This window comes from Galleria mellonella, unplaced genomic scaffold (assembly GCF_026898425.1).
Source record: "Galleria mellonella isolate WM207_F2 unplaced genomic scaffold, CSIRO_AGI_GalMel_v1 utg159, whole genome shotgun sequence".
Taxonomy (NCBI): Eukaryota; Metazoa; Arthropoda; class Insecta; order Lepidoptera; family Pyralidae; genus Galleria; species Galleria mellonella.
Window position 1 is genome coordinate 2,701,111 of NW_026442004.1, and position 16,753 is coordinate 2,717,863.

At 30.2% G+C, this 16,753-nt stretch overlaps 1 protein-coding gene across 2 annotated transcripts; it reads left to right on the forward strand.

Annotated features, from left to right (window-relative positions):
* The first annotated feature begins 2,925 nt into the window (after positions 1–2,925).
* LOC113518948 (uncharacterized) lies at positions 2,926–16,153 on the forward strand. Of its 2 annotated transcripts, none has more exons than XM_026903985.3 (6): positions 2,926–3,427; positions 10,620–10,698; positions 13,007–13,285; positions 13,413–13,533; positions 13,842–14,497; positions 14,986–16,153. In XM_026903985.3, the coding sequence occupies exons 3-6, from the start codon at positions 13,103–13,105 to the stop codon at positions 15,586–15,588; spliced, it is 1,563 nt and encodes a 520-aa protein (XP_026759786.1). In that variant the 5' UTR covers positions 2,926–3,427; positions 10,620–10,698; positions 13,007–13,102; the 3' UTR covers positions 15,589–16,153. The 2 variants fall into 2 exon arrangements, with proteins under 2 accessions (XP_026759786.1, XP_026759785.1); XM_026903984.3 differs by lacking the exon at positions 2,926–3,427 and adding an exon at positions 8,403–8,628.
* Positions 16,154–16,753: the final 600 nt, after the last annotated feature.

Sequence of the window (16,753 nt, forward strand, 5' to 3'; positions counted from 1 at the left end):
AATTCAAAACATAATCTAACTTTTTTGAAGACTTGTTTGAAATTTTGTACACGCTATGGGGCACTATGGAACGGGGCACAGTGGAACACTGTTCCATTGAACCCCACAAACTTAACTTCATTTTTTGGCAGATTTTACACAAGTCTAGAATGGTGAGACACCGCGTCAGAAAAAGGGACAGGGGACTTCATAGCGAAACTAACATGCGAGAAGTTGTAGGACTCGTAGAAGGTGGTATGAGCTTCCGTGCTGCTGCTGAAATAAAGAATGTCGAATGTGCTACGTTGCAAACTAAAAAAAGCAACAAAGACATTATTTTCTAGTCCTGAGAAAAGGTTCGATTCAGATGATAATATAACTTCGTGTGAATCAAGTGATAACGATATGAAATTTCCACTGTCCAGCTTTAAATTACCAAAACCTAACGATTTTACGTGGTAAAATTTGCTGATTTAAAGCAAATAAAATTTTTCGTTGGTCAAATACTGTCTGATATAGATGAGAACAACGAATTTGTGAACAACAAAAAACAAATTATTTACGACGAAGCGCAAAAGTTGACAATAGTTTCTATTTTCCGTTAAAACCGGACATGGCAATAGTTTCAGCTGAAGATATTGAACTAGTCTTGCCAAACCCGTCCTTATTTGGAAAAACTAAATGTCAAAAAAGCATCTTCACGTTTCCTGACAAGGTATTAAAAAGATTTGATAGTATTGGTTAATTTTTTGGTATGAATACAGGTCGTGTTCCAATGTGCCCCATACCCTGTTTCATTGTACCCCAGATCTGGGGCACAGTGGAACACAGGAAGGGGTTCACAAAATGAAAGATAAATAGGTTTAAGTTTGATTATTGATCTCTGTTTTGCTGTGCGATTATTAAGTTAAGGTATATTAATGATGTTTGTAAGCAAAAATTATATAAAGAATAAACATAAATTTTTCTAAAAATAAACATATTTTTTTCGTACCATTGTGCCCCAACTGTCCCTACACCAGAAATATAAACTATACAAATTAGGGGGCTTGTACCATGAACGATGCGTCCTTGATTTATACTAAGGATACTATACCTACAACGGATTTTTTTTCATAAATACATATGTACATAGAAAACACCGAGACAAATACAAACAGATATAAGTCATATAGGTAGTCATTAATATGTAAGTACGTTATAATAAGTTTATGATTAATAAAAAAAATATATCGAACTCGCGACTATTGGGAAAGACAGTGGGGTTTTTCTTAAAGGGATGACAAAGGAATGTTTTCTCGGCGCTATCATTATACGCTGGTGGGGCACCAGTGAGGGATGATAGGTGAAGATAAAAACAGGTTAGCATGTTTTCATCTTATGCGGTCCTTATGTACCTAGGTCCTGAAATCTTATGCCTATATGCGGTCTTTATGTAGGTATTTATTTCAAAAATTATAAAGTAAGTATTGTAATCTTAGTTTGTACCATTAAGTAGTAGGTACACGACAGATAATTCTTTTCTTGTGATAAAAAGACTTTATATTCTTCCTTTTCCTATTCTGTCAAGAGTTTTCATTTTTTAATAAGATTTCGTAGAATTGCCATAAGTACAATAATAAAATTTCATTTTTTTTTTAATTGGAATACAGTGTTTCTATGAAAAAACTAATTATTTAATATTAAAATTATCGATTTATATAATAAAAACAGAAATTATTCATTCTTAGTATGAAGTTAAATTTGAATCTCGTTTCAGGTATATTTAGGGTTCTATTCCAAAAAATATGATACGTATTGCCTGTCCAATACAATCTGACCAACTACTATTGTTATCGATTTGAAATAGTTTTACATGTTATTTGGCCGCACATATTGTAATGGAAATATATAAATAAATATTTTTATTTCCTTTACTAAGAGGCCTAAATTAAATGCCTATTAAATATTTCGAAATTGACTCACTAATTTAAGTGGGATATCATATGAAAGGACTTAATATTTAGATTTTAAAACTGATTTGGATTTATTTTTACGCTATACAGTACTTTGTTAATGATCGAAATCGAAAAATCTGAAATAATTAGTTTATAAAGATATAATTAAATATTACAATAATAATAAAACAATGTTTCTAACTAGCATGATTTATTTGTCCCCTGTGTTATAAAAAAAAACTATTAAGTGTTTATTTCTTATTAGAATTGCAATAATTTTATCTTATATTTATGTACATAATTTTTGGCGTGCGAGTTCGAATCGCAACTGACCTGTTTTTTTATATATACTTATTCTCAAAAATAAGATTGTCTCCTTTGAGTATAATAATTAGCTATATTAAATGTAGTTATAATATTTTTTTCGTGTAAAAAATTTAATAAGATCTTGCATATAAAGATAATAATAGTTGGTAGGTGTGATTATGACGAACCGATTATTGAATCTCGTCTCGCCACATGTCTGCGATTATTGCATCATCCAAAAGGTCAAACATCAAAATAAGTCTTGAATTAAAAATCTTAGACAAGTACTTAATGAGAAAATCATAATAATAAGTAATATTAAAATACAAAAAGGAAAGGAGAATATAATAATATAAAAAATTGTATTATAATTAAAAATATATGGAAGTAAATTAGTATCGTCATAACTATTATCGTAGCCGAAAAAAACAGATTCGTTTTACGCAGAATAGAAACGCGTTATCCATAAATTTTTAAAGAATTTTTTTTTTTAATGACTGCAATACTTATATTAAAATCCTATTAATATTAATGTCCAGTCAATAAAATAACAATCATGAACATAGCTATCTATTTGCAACGCAAAAAGAGTTAAATATAAATATTTTGTAATAAAAAATTTCTTAGCGTGCAACAGAACGTAATTTAAAGATGTATTTCTACCAATAGGAACCGAGCATCTGGAATAGACTTCATTCATTCTCTTAGCTCAGTCACAGTCGTTCGCATACTCACTGTGCTGCAGTGGCTGCGATGAAATCCCTGTGTTGTGTCGAGATTTAACATATATTTCGTGGATTTTGTGATTTATAATCAAGAAAATATTGTAAGAAATACATAAGTTTAAATAAAAAATAGTGCGCTATCCACATATTTTTAAATTACTTACAGTACAATAATAAGTACTTAAGTGGCACAATTATAATATTTTTATTTATTATTTGGTCTTATTGTCTAAGGCCTTACTGAACTTTTATTGAATTACAAAATAAATTAACCAACGAACCAGAAACAAGAGACAGAAAGGTGCTTATCATGAGCTACGTGTGCACTAAAAAATCAATCAATCTGTCTTACTCGGATTATAACACCTCTATTTGTAATTTGGCGGATGATCACGTAGTTTTGCCTCGCCACAATTACTGTATGAGAAAAGACAAGATTAAGAAGTTTAAGTTGGTCATTTTTAGAAGACACGTTAAAATGTAAGTAACATTGCTTGTTTAGATACCTACTAGTATACAGCAGCTGTTTAGATACTATACAGCAGCGATTTTGATCGCCTATAACTGATGTCGCTGTTCATGTCTTGTAATGTTTTTATCTATACATACCCTAGCAAGTTACCCTATAGACAATAATTTATATATACATATTTCAAAGTCCAAACATGTAGACAAGGAATTTTCTTTGAGATCCTGGAACATTTTATACATTTTATTTTAGGATGAAAATGGAATGGTAACCCTGCCGATCGCTATACGCCGGTGAAGTAACTAGTGGGAATGTTTGATAAAGGTGAAATCAATTAGATAGACATTGGGCTATCTAATTGATTAGATGTCAAATTTATCAAGAATTAACTATGATGGTTTCCAGGGGAGTACATTGAATCAAAACAAGAAAACATAATACAAATATTTAGCAGTGTTTGTGTGCTATGCTAAATTTCATACTACATTGCCCTTTATTATAAAGTATACCTTACATTAAAGAATATATTTTTTATACAAATAAAGTGGCAAACAAGCGTTCGACACACCTTATTTTAAGCGGTTACCGTAGCTTACAAACGCCTGTACGACCTCGTATGACTAGGAGCATTACGCGCGTATTGCCGAACCTAAAAAAAACCTCTATTATCTTTATCTTTCCCTATCTTAACCTCATGCTATAGACTCTTAGAAAACCCTAAGCAGAGAGCTCTAATTATATAATATTAGTACTACTAAGAATTATTATTAAAAACCATAATAACAGTGAAAAAAAATCTTGTAACTTGCAGATTTTTTGACCCTCATGATTTTATAAAAAATTTATAGTACGTTTTATGTATGATATTTTACTAGTACAATAAAATTCTAGACTGTGTCTATATATGGGTGATATTTAATAAAAAATGATTGATATGAGTGTCTTAATAAGGTCAATAGAAGCTAACACATCATTTTTTAGAATTTTTGTCTGTTTAACAATTCCGATATCACGCAAAAACTACTGCATCACATAGAGCGCGGTTTTCAGTTATTCTTGAAAGTCTCACTTAGAATTTGGTATACGTTTTATCTTTTTTTTTATACATCTTAGAATGGCAAACAAGCTGACGGCCCACCTGATGGAAAGTGGTAACCGTCGCCTATAGACATGAGCAGTACCATGGACATAACAGAGTATACTATTTCGCCCATGATACCCCCCATGCGTTGCCATTCCTGAGGACTCTGGTGTTATTCCTCTGTACCCAGTAAATTCACGCCATCTTTATACACCACTTAGAAGTGATCTATTTCATTGGATTGTCTACTTCCGAAATCCCCGCATATGCAATAGTGAGCAAAAAACTAGTGTTTAATAATAAAATAAAAACTGTAGTACACTGTCACTGACCATTCAATACTGTCAATATTAAGAATCGTCTAAAATACAATAAAAAAAAAATTACAGTGTTAATATAATTTATCACAGATGCCATACCAACAAAAACTTAAGTGAAAAATGGGACTTAAGTTAAATATTTCAAAATATAAATACAAAACGTAAAAAAAGCAACGATCAATGTAAGGGAATATTATAGAAGAATATGTTTAATAGAATTCAGAACGTTTTTACTACAAATATTTAAATAAATAAAAATTCTATGTTGTTAGCTGTTAAGCGTAACTACAAGTATTAATTGAAATCGACCGAATTAATCCACTCGGCTACTTTTTTTAATGATCATACTTTTACTTCTTTTTTAACTTTGTGTTCACATATTTTCACAAATACTTAAAACAATCAGTTTATTAAAATACGGTCACGATAAATATAAATCTAAATACTACATATTAAATATTATTTTAATTACGTAATATGTAGTTGCTAATTTAATATATAAATAGGTACATTAAAAATTAATACTTTAAATATCTGAACCAGAACAGGTAGGTATTCGTTATCAAAAAAATATTGCGGAAAATTGCTTTATATATTATGTTATAATTGAGTTTATAAGAATAGATATTGCCAGTTGCAAATCTGATACCTAAATTTTTTTCGGCAAAAAATGACGTAACTATAGTAATGACAGACTGCAAAAGATTTTTCTAATTATGATCTATTCCAATTAAATTTTTAACCATCATAATTATTGTAATAACCATGTTAACTTCTAGAAGGTATCTTCAGACGTAAAATCAAGGTAAATAATAATTGAGATACATAATGATGGAATGGTATACATGCATATTTTTAATAACTATGTTATGCATAAGAAACAATATATCTCAATAGGTAATACTACTATAGTATCGACAATGTGGATTTTATCATACAATGATATGGCAGATTAGCGAATGATGACGTCACGTGGCGGTGTACTATAGAGGCTCGGAGCGGGTGACTAGTACGTGTCATTATGTCCATATCTTTGCTGTTTCATATATATAGCTGTTTTTCCTTATTACGACAAAACAGATCAAGTTTGACGAAGTCCCAATATATTGTTACAAATATGAATTCGGTAACAAGTTTACTAAAATAATTAAGATTGTGTTCCCAAAAAAAAAACCCCGGCTTCAATTGTAGCAAAACCAGTTATTTTTATTTAAAAACGAAACTATTGAAACGATTTCCTATGGGACTAATCTGTTAATAAAAAAATAATTTTCCAAATTGGTTTACAACTGATGAAGTTAACAGACAGTTGAGGTAACAAACATAAAAAAATCATCACCTTTAAAAATTAAACTATTTTACATTATCTCTCCATAATAATTAAAAAAGTGCTCTTATGGCAAATGTCAATCTATTTCCAAATGTCAATCGGTTTCCAATCAGAGAATAGTCCAATTTAATCCCGCTAAGACACAAGCTTGTGTGTTCACCGCTAAAATGAAATTTTAACATTTGTTGCGGTTTCACAATTCCAAGACACGTCCTCCATCTCCAAGAACATTGGGATCCTCGATTGGCATCTTTAGTATTGTACAGTTTTATGATCACAAGAGGAGATAAAGCTAGCCGGAAACCAAAAAACCCGGTGTGCTTAAATAGGAGGTGTAATTTAGTAAATCGGAAATGCGGTACCATAGAGTATTGCTGTCATCTATGGGCGGAAGCCTCTAGATACTAGGTTGAGCCCTTCAACTTGCTATAACGACGTGCTGTAAGAATTGTCAATGATCCCAGGGTTACAAATGGTATCGAATCTTTTAATCTAAGGACAGACTTTACCTCAATCTGATTTTTCTACTACTTGTGAAACGGACTGTGCTCAAAAGAATTATTTAACATGACCCTTATAGTCACCTACCATTGTACTGCTCGCCATCGACAGTGCTCAGCTCATACCTTAGAATCTGGATGGTCAGGTATAGCGCGGCTCTAAGGCTGCTTCTTTCTACAAACGCGCTCTACTGCAGAGACTTTTTAAGAAACTGCAGCGCCCCTGCTTCTTCAGGGTCGGCAATAAATGTGTAATGCTCCAGTATCGCAAACGTTCATAGGATACGGTTACCGCTTACCATTATGCCGTATCAAGCATACCATCTTAGTGATATTATGTGAAAGTTTGGAAAGGACTTTCGATGATTGTTACTCACTTACGCTTAAATTGCTGAACGGATGTGAAAAAAATTTAGTGCACATAAAAATTCTGTTAGTTTCTTAACATATTATTTAGGTGTTGGATCGATTATGCATTTTTTTTAATTTTTCGTAAGTATAAAGCTATAGAATAGTGGTCGGTAGTCCCGTTAATAAAAAAGTAATTTGGACACGACGGCGTCATACATAAATAGACACTCTTATTTCATTAAAAATTGTTATTTCCGTTTTTAACCTATTTATTGTTTGTTAGTAAGGTTACTGAACCTTTGGAATAGTTCAATGTCACTTATTTACTCATAAGTGAGTCATCAAGTGAATAGATATCTACATAACACTAAAATTTGTTCCCATTTTCATTAAAATATGAAGTAAATTAACTCTGATATCCCCATTAAAATTACCAACCAATTATTTTCGTCGACCAAAAAAGAGATACATAGGTAGGTAATACGGATACAGTATTCTACAGTAAATTATTCTTTATTATTCATGATGAGAAGAATGAAAAATATTTATTTGATACACGCGACAATCGTAAATAATACATAGTACTGTAGTACTTACATAAAGGGTCCCCTACGCATGCACCCCTACGTTATACTGAATGACGTATACCTCCATTATGCCCGAAAATTAATTTGAACATTCCTTTAAAAGCGCGAGTTTTATCTTATAACTGCCTACTTATTATTGAATGTTAAATGTACAAGAAAGTCAAATATTAAACCTATCTAAGTAGGTCATCTACCTATACAAAATATCTACTCTAGAACAAGTCTGAACATGTTGTGACTTGTCTGCACACGTGTATTAACGCAGATTTTCGCTTTTAAAAGTAATAGCAGTACAATGGAAGCAAATAGATACATAACAGAAAAACGAAAATTTAAAACCCTTTCTCTAAATATAAAAGCAATATAACAGTGTATATTTAATGTGTATAACTTTTTTTTTAAATACACAATGTTCAATAGTACCTTACATTCTTTAAGAGTATTGTATATAAGAAAGTAATATAAACAAACGTCTATTGCATGAATCATCAACAAAGAGGAAAACAACATTCTTCGATCCCATTGGGTTCGAGGAGCGTAAAACCCCGGAGCACAAACATTCATATATTCCTTGCATCCATTCGCTTGATTTCGAAACTGTAGTACCAGACGATGAGCATACCTACATCTATAGCACAATAATTTCTATAGCATACGATGGAACAACACCTACGGTCTCGTGACTTTCGATACGGAATTCAGCTCATTGGCGCCCTAAGTTGACGTCATATATGAGAGCCAATAGCGTTGGAGCAAGTATATTTTTAGAACGCAATTGTTGAAAGGTGGGGATTGAGCAAAACGGCATCGGCTACTTCGCCGCAAAAATTGCACAATATTTTCTGAGCTCTCACAGTACGCGCTTGTACCGCGTTTAGATAATTTTCTAGACCATTTCACGTTTTCAAGTAATTGAGCGTTGCCCTATAGCGAATTACAAGAACAGTTAAATTGTATTTTGTACTTAGATTTTTATTTACGTGGATAAAGTGATCACAAATATATCTGGAACCAGCGCATTACACTATTTATTTATAACAGAGGTGAGCTACAGATAGTTTTATTTTAATATAACTTTAATTATAACTTGAATTACATATTTTTTTAAATTGTTTAACATATTTGTTTCAACAATATTAATTATTATATTTTTATTATTCCCTGTTTGAGTATTTGGGATTAGTGATATTTAATTATTATGCGATATGAAGATTTAAATACGGACCGAGTAATTTCTTATTACATACTAGCTTTTGCCTGCTACTTCATACGCGTGTAGGAAAACTAATCAATTAAACCACTTCCAAATGGGATATGAAGATAAAAGATACATCATAATTTAAGTATGACAAGAATACAACTGTGAAAATCGCATCCGATTTGGTGCAAGTAGTTTTTGTGTGAAACCGGAACAAGCGTACAGATGGACAAAATGTCTAAAGATTATTGAGACCCCTCATATTATTTTTTTAAAATATGTCTCATATACAGACGTTGTCTAGTTACAATTATATTAGTAAGATATTACACATAAAAAGTACCATAAAAATAGATTTGTGAGGGTCATTAAGATAAGATTAAATAATATATGCGTATAATTATTTTATAAATATATAAAAGCGGTTTATCAACACTAAGAAATCTATAATTTCCCAAAATCAGTTTATCATTCGTGCAATAATTACTTATATCATCGTACTTATAAGACAAAATAATTGTAGAGACTATGAAAAGTAATTTTGATCGATTACAACTTAACATAGTTTCGACTGTGACATTTACCTATACTTATTTACCCTTATGTAGTTAAATTATCCTTATGACCAAGTGAAAGGGAACGTTACTTTAGAAGAATGTTCTTTGGTTTTAATACTGCATACATCTGCCGTTTGATTTTTATCGTCGCTATAGATAGGTACTGATAGATATGATAAATGTACGTGACTCAAGTCGTAGAATGAAGTGTTTTTCATTTAGTTATCTTTAGTGAATATATATTATAAATGGATTTTTACTAGCTAACCCAATAAAGTTGATGCTGTTAAAATTACGTCAATTGTCAGCTAGGAACAGTTTGTATGGAAAAAAAATGGAAGTCTTAAGATTTTTCGACTAATTTTTCCCTTTATCTTCGAATCGAATCTTCCTTGGACTTTAACGATTATTTTTAAAAAAAAAAAAGGTAGCTGAATTGGTCCAGCCATTCTCAAGTTTTTCCCTAAGCAAGAAATTTAGCGATTTATTTTTATAACACAATGTAATTGCCAGTTTGAAAAAAAAAATATTTATCTTTATTGATTTTTCAATGTCACCAGTTAAGCTACAAATGCTATGAATTGACCTTCAATGTTAACGCCTACTCTAATAGAGTAGGATTCACAGAACATCCGACATATCTAACTCTATATATAACATAGTACGCGTGTATAGGCAAATAATAATGATTATATAGGGCTGTTGTAATATTTAACTTTGAAAATATTTTGACTTGCTATTGCTGTGTCTAGTACATATATATTATACCTAGTACGAAAAACTTGTGTAGATAATTTTGAGAGTTAGGTTGAATAAAAAATTTAGTACTTGAAATAGGTACACATAGTGTAAATAATCACGTAATGTGAGGTTTAATAAGACTAATGTAATGTATCAATAGCATAAATTGGTTGAAGATAATGCGTCATAGCCAAGTTTACTACAGAGAAATATTTATTCATTAAACTACTCGTATAATCGGAGAGGAAAATTGCAATACAATTTATACGAATGAATATATATTATGAATTTCCGTTTCGATGATTGCTTACTGTAAGGGATTTCCCCGTGTAAATACATGTAATAGTGATTACGTAATTTAATACGGGGCTTATTCTAGAATGATCACAAAGTGTCTCATTATACTGATATATTCTGACATATTCGTATGATTTTTATGAATTTTTAAGTTTCAAATATTTACTTAGTGCTCCTTATGTTAAAATTATATTTAATGATTAATATTTTTGTACTAATATTATCTGTTTCTTTGTTTTAGGCCTACAGCAGGGACAATTCATTGGCTTGGCGCTTAAAGAGTTAAGATTTCAAAAGGAGCTCGCGAAGAGTTCGAAAAAGTAAGTAATTACGTTCATCCATCTTTTTTTTTCCGAAATACTTTTCTGTTCGCAGGAAAGCAAGTAAGAAGCTAGCTGCACGAGAGGTTAATGAAGATTTTGAAAATAATATAGTTTTACAATGTTAAATATTTACATACCAATTTTTGAAAGTACCTATATATTACTTAGTATTATATTTAACTACTTAGTATATTATTTGACCAATGAATTATCGAATTATATCAAAAATACCTAATTGTCGAAATCCACCATGAATTTTACTTTAAAATTAATTCGTAAAATTCATAAATGAAATAGGTATATCTACGTTGAATGCACTCGTGACATTAAAAAGGGCATAGCATTTCCGTGTAATATCTTGTCATTTAATATTTTAATCCAATATTATATATATATATATATATATATATATATATATATATATATATATATATATATATATTATTTGCCAAATTATTGATAGATTATTCATTTCATATCTTTCATTCATATAAGAGATAAAAAGTAGGAAATAAATTTAAAAAAATAATATTTACATGGATTATATCCTAATTTGTTTTAACTATAATAATTATAGGGAATACTAAATAAGTTTAATATAAACAACGGTACGTTCGTTTAAATATCATTAAAAGCCTCCTTTTAGTTTGATAATACTAATTTAAATTAACATAACAAGTATTATAAAATAAGTGTTAAAGTTACTTATCCTGCAAGATTATTTGCATAATTAATTATATTACTCCTCAATTTACTGATTTGAATCTAATTTTGGATTTACAGGTACTAGGTTCGAAACCTAGATTAAGTTATGAGGTGTATTTTTAGCAAAGTTCAGGTTTATCACCACCCTACGCAATTGGTGGTGGTAAGCGTGACAAATGTACCTGATTGATCATAATCGACACGATTTTGGTGATGGATTTTTTATTCATAGGGTTTTCGCACATGGGTTATGGTGTAAACAATATTTGAATTACATATGTATAATACAGAGAATAAGAGTTTAGTGTTATCATACTCGTACATGCATCGTTGTGAAATCGCGTCGTACCCCTTTCGTTTTAACGCTCTTCATTCAACTCGCCTCTTCATTTTAAATCATGTCATTCAAGAAGACACACGTGTCTTCTAAGTTTGTTAATTTCGATTACCCCTCATCGGATACCTATCAAGTTAATAATTTAAAAATTAATAGTAATGCCTCTGCTAATAATAACTTGTGTATATGTGTATCTTATGTGATTATTAATTTAAATATTTACAATATGTAACATTATTTTTAATTACTTTATAATTCCAAACGAGTTTTACTCTTTCTTTTTTTCATAATTAGGTTAAATTGCAATTTTTACAATATATTTTTCCATTATCATCTTTTTCGTATTAATTTAGAGTTATATATACATGTGAAAATACGCATTGACCAATGTTAGTAATTTTATGTCATTTCAGTTTATTTAATCTACTATTATTTTACTAGTCATTACGTATGACTAATGAGAAAATAACTGAGAAACCAATTCTATAACGATGCTGCATTGTCTGTGAACATGTTCAAACAAGTTCGTTACGTTTTTATACGTAAATATTAATATACACAACATACCCGAACATGTATGCTACGATTATAACAAATTTAAAACTCGTGTGCGAAGACTCTAAGAATGTCTACTAATGAAATCAGCTTTATACTAACATTGTACATTATAATATAATAAACAGATTTTTTTATGATACTAGGTATTCTACTAATGTACCACAAACATCAATTTGATGAGAATCATATCGCTTTTATGCAACAGAGCAATGATTCAAAATATGGTACTATAGTAGGACATTTTCAAAAACATAGGGACGATTACATAGTGTTCTTTCTCTTCTCCATTTGACATATTTTATATACTTAATATATTATTATATTTATGGCATTCACCCAAATCATGATACATATATTAGGTATTTATATACATAAATATTGGATTATATATGTAAACAATAATTTGAGAATTCAAAAGTATTTAATAACTATATAATAATTTGTTATTATATATTTTTCATTACTCCCACTATGAACGTTTATTCTGCAATTTAAATAATATCAAAAAATACTATTATCATTCATGACGCGGAAAATATATTGAAATTATTTTCCTTTCTTTATATTTTCCATTTTCATTTTATTTCCATTTTTTTATGTATTCATAGCAATATCTTTAATCCTAATCCTTTATTCCAGTCAATCCTTCATTCTTGCTTCATATAATCTGCACATTATGTTACGTCGTATCATTTCTTTTTGTAGTTCTATTCAAAATGGTTGCTCAAAAGATCACCTTCACCTGTCCGAGTCGGAGCAACGATATCGGAAATCAGTACAACTACTCAGACACCAAAAGATATGGTTTTTTCGCAAACGAGTCACAAGACTCGAAGTGTTTTGAAAGTAGTAGAAATAGATCGTTTAAAGGCAAACACGAGCACAGCTCAGCACGTGAACGGCTTGACCGGATCAATTGCCGAAGCAAATTCAGGAGAAGCAACGCCGTCATCGCCAGTTGCTACTACAACCACCTTTTCAGAGGTAAGAGCGGGTGCCGGCTACTGTGAGTAATAAATATAATTCAATACTATTATTAAAATTAAGTTTATTTTTAGTTTAATTCTCTTTATCAGAAATAAAGACTAATATAAATTAACTCTCCTTTCAGGAATATTTGAAACCGGAGCCGTTATTCGAGAACACAATGTTTCGGGAATCGGACTACGAGTTCTTCCAAGATCTGGCCTCGTCCTGCGATCCCGCCAAGGACGAACTAGCACAGATCACTGGTAAGAAGAAATTTGTGTAATACACCTAATTAATTATATAATTGAAATACGCGGCCCTCTAAGTCGTAAAGAATCTGGTTTAAAAAATATAAATATATAAACAAATTTAACAATGGACCCAAGGTTCTAGACTTGTTTCGACTTGTTTATAAATTTAAACGGAAACAAGATTCTTAAAACTTTTATCATTAAATAAGCTATGATATCTTGATTACAAATCGAACAATAACAGGCTGTATGACATAATTCGTACTGCGAAATTTTATTAAATTTTTATATAATCATATAATATTTGTCTATGTTTACAGATAAGTCAACAAGAACAACTGAGATAAGGGCAAACACAATTGACACAATGAACACACCATTCTCTCCCCAAAGTTGGGATGTTAATTCCCCCCTTGCTCAGGCAAGCTTCTATTGTAGCACTCCAAAGGAGTCGCCTTCACCAAAAGCAATTGACTCATTTTCTTTTGAAGATGTCTTAAGTGATTACAATAATGGAAGTACAATGGAATTTTCTGAACAATTTTTAGATATAAGTAGTTTGCCAGTAGTAATAGGGGAAGAAACATCAGAAAAAGTGGGAGATAAAAGCTGGTCAGAGGTAGCAACTACATATGACTGGCCCAGTACACACAACACACATTACACTAAATATACAAACATACAAAATATGCCCTTTATTCATCAAGAAGACTCCCTCAGTCAAGAAGATTTGAAATACATGGCAGTTATACCAAGAGAAGTAGAAATAAATGATGTGATTGTATCAGAATATTTATTAAATGACGACCAGAATAAAGGAGGGGTTTTAGAAGAAACAGGGTCGAAAAGCTACCCTCTAGGGTTATCTGTTAATATACCAGCAGCCCTTACAGCTGTCGGCCCCAATATCAGTACACCCGATGTTCTTAACTACGTGGAGCAATTGGAAGAGGAAAGTTGCCCACTTAAGGATACGGTAAGTAGTTCATATAGATCGTAATATTATTTAACCGTTAATGTATTAAATTTATGTATAGCGTGGTATTTAAAATTATTATATTTTATACCACATTTAAGATTATTTATTTTTACTTTTTGATTATTACATTAGAAAATTGTAGAAATAATGCTATTTAACTTCACCTGCTCGGAATTATTCAAACGTACCTGTGTGGTTACATAGTAATGAAATGAATAACTTATATAAAAAAAAAACTCGCTTTACTAAAGTTATGTAATATAATTCACCATTATAGTATATTTCTGAATTGCTATAGGTAGTTGTAACGGTACATTCATACATAGTGCTTAAACATATTTTTACCTCACTAATTAAAATATTTTCTTTATTATTCCTGAAGAGAAACTATATGCAAAACATCAAAAGTATTTTGTAATTTTTAAAATAGTGTAGTTATTGATTTTACTATTAGTATTTTATTAAATTCTCCTTTTTTATTACAGAAAGTACCAATGAAATGGTTAAATGAAGAAAAAAGTGTTGTTTTTAATGATCCAGTTTCAAATATCAAAAGTATTTCACCACAGAATTACACTCCTATTACCCTTAAGGATGAATCACATATCGATTCAGAAGAGGAACCTGTCTCCATTTCCAATCGAAAACGGCGCCATGACAGTGAAGATTCTGATGAAACATATACGCCGTATATTGAAAATACTACAAGAAAGTATAGGAAGCGAAAACCAAATATTCCAATAAAAGATATGATACTAGCATTGGAGGGTTCACAACACTTAACAAAACCGCGTAAGCGGGGGCGCCCGCCCAAAAGGAGAGAAAGTACAGTTTCTTCAATTTGTAGTGTAGATGATAACACGTCAACTATTTCTACACAAGAAATGAAATATAGAGAACTACGAGATAAGAATAATGAAGCATCTAAAAGATCTAGAATGAATAGGAAACTCAAAGAACTACAAATGGAGCAACTAGCAGAAGAACTTGAAGAAAAAAATAAAAAGTTAACTGTAAAAGTTAAAGTTTTAGAAGAAATGACAATAAAATTAAAGGATGCATTAATGACAGCTATGACACAAAAGTGAAGACAAAATTTTACCTCTTGGACTTCATATTTTTGTACACATTGCACTTCTCTTTATTTATAATGAGATGATCTGTATACATTTACAGTACCACAATGATGCATGTGGCGTTATTTGTTTTGTATATGGGTATCAGTGTTATTAACCTTGGATTTGACAAAATGTATAGGTATTACCTGGGTACCTATAATTTTACTGGATGTGACTTTCTAAGTAGATTAAGATTTCACTATATTAACTTGTTAGGCATTTTACTTAATCTTAGTGCCAGTAAATATTTTGTTAATATATTTTTTTCAACTGTTTATTAATTATTATTAATCTTAAATTGGCGACAATTAAATGTGAAGAATATACTTATTGTAATTATTTACATGGCTTGGGCAATAGTCGTTACAAATTTATATTAAGTTTATATATTGGCTTGCAAGCCCTTTGTTAAACAACTGTGAAAAAAGGAAAAAAATAATTATTTACTATTTAAGTATAAACTTTGTTAATTTAATGAATGGTAAATGGCTATTCTGATTATACATAGTTAAAATAAATGACTTCTTGATTTCAAGATTTGTATATTTATTTACCTACCATACCTATTATAAAAATTATATTTTTAATTCAAAGATATATTAAATTTAATTTTGATATGGGGTATTACCTCAACCCTGAATAAAGCAAGATTTATAAGAAATTTACATCTAACTTAAGGTTTAAAAGTTCATTCTGTAAATACAGGCAGATATGATGAAATTAGAAGGGTTCAGATTTTCCCACTTGACTATTAGGTAGTAGTTAGTTATAAATTTAAAGAAAACTGATATAAGAAAAAAACAAGATTTTATAAGCAAGGACAATCTTGAAAAAATTTACTAATCTGTTACTTTAAATTAATTTGATTGTATGAACTCATTTGTTAATATATGTGTCGTAAATGGCTCAAATAAAATGTTTATCTATCTACTTTTTTTTATTTGATATGGGCATATAATAAACAATGTTAGCTTGAGTTTTTTTTTGGATTTAACCATTTAAAAAGCAGTACAGTAGTTTGCAGTGTCTAGTGAGAACCCTTGTTAATACATTATATTTACCCAAAATAATTTCTTAATTTTCTGAAAACCTCTTATCAGGGCTTTAATTAAGTGGATAATAATATATTTAAAAT

Excerpts from the sequence above, each read along its gene's own strand:
- LOC113518948 (XM_026903985.3), top strand. The coding sequence starts at position 13,103 with ATGGTTTTTTCGCAAACGAGTCACAAGACTCGAAGTGTTTTGAAAGTA. Across the intron at positions 13,286-13,412 it reads CTACAACCACCTTTTCAGAG|GAATATTTGAAACCGGAGCC; the intron begins GTAAGAGCGGGT and ends CTCTCCTTTCAG. Across the intron at positions 14,498-14,985 it reads GTTGCCCACTTAAGGATACG|AAAGTACCAATGAAATGGTT; the intron begins GTAAGTAGTTCA and ends TTTTTATTACAG.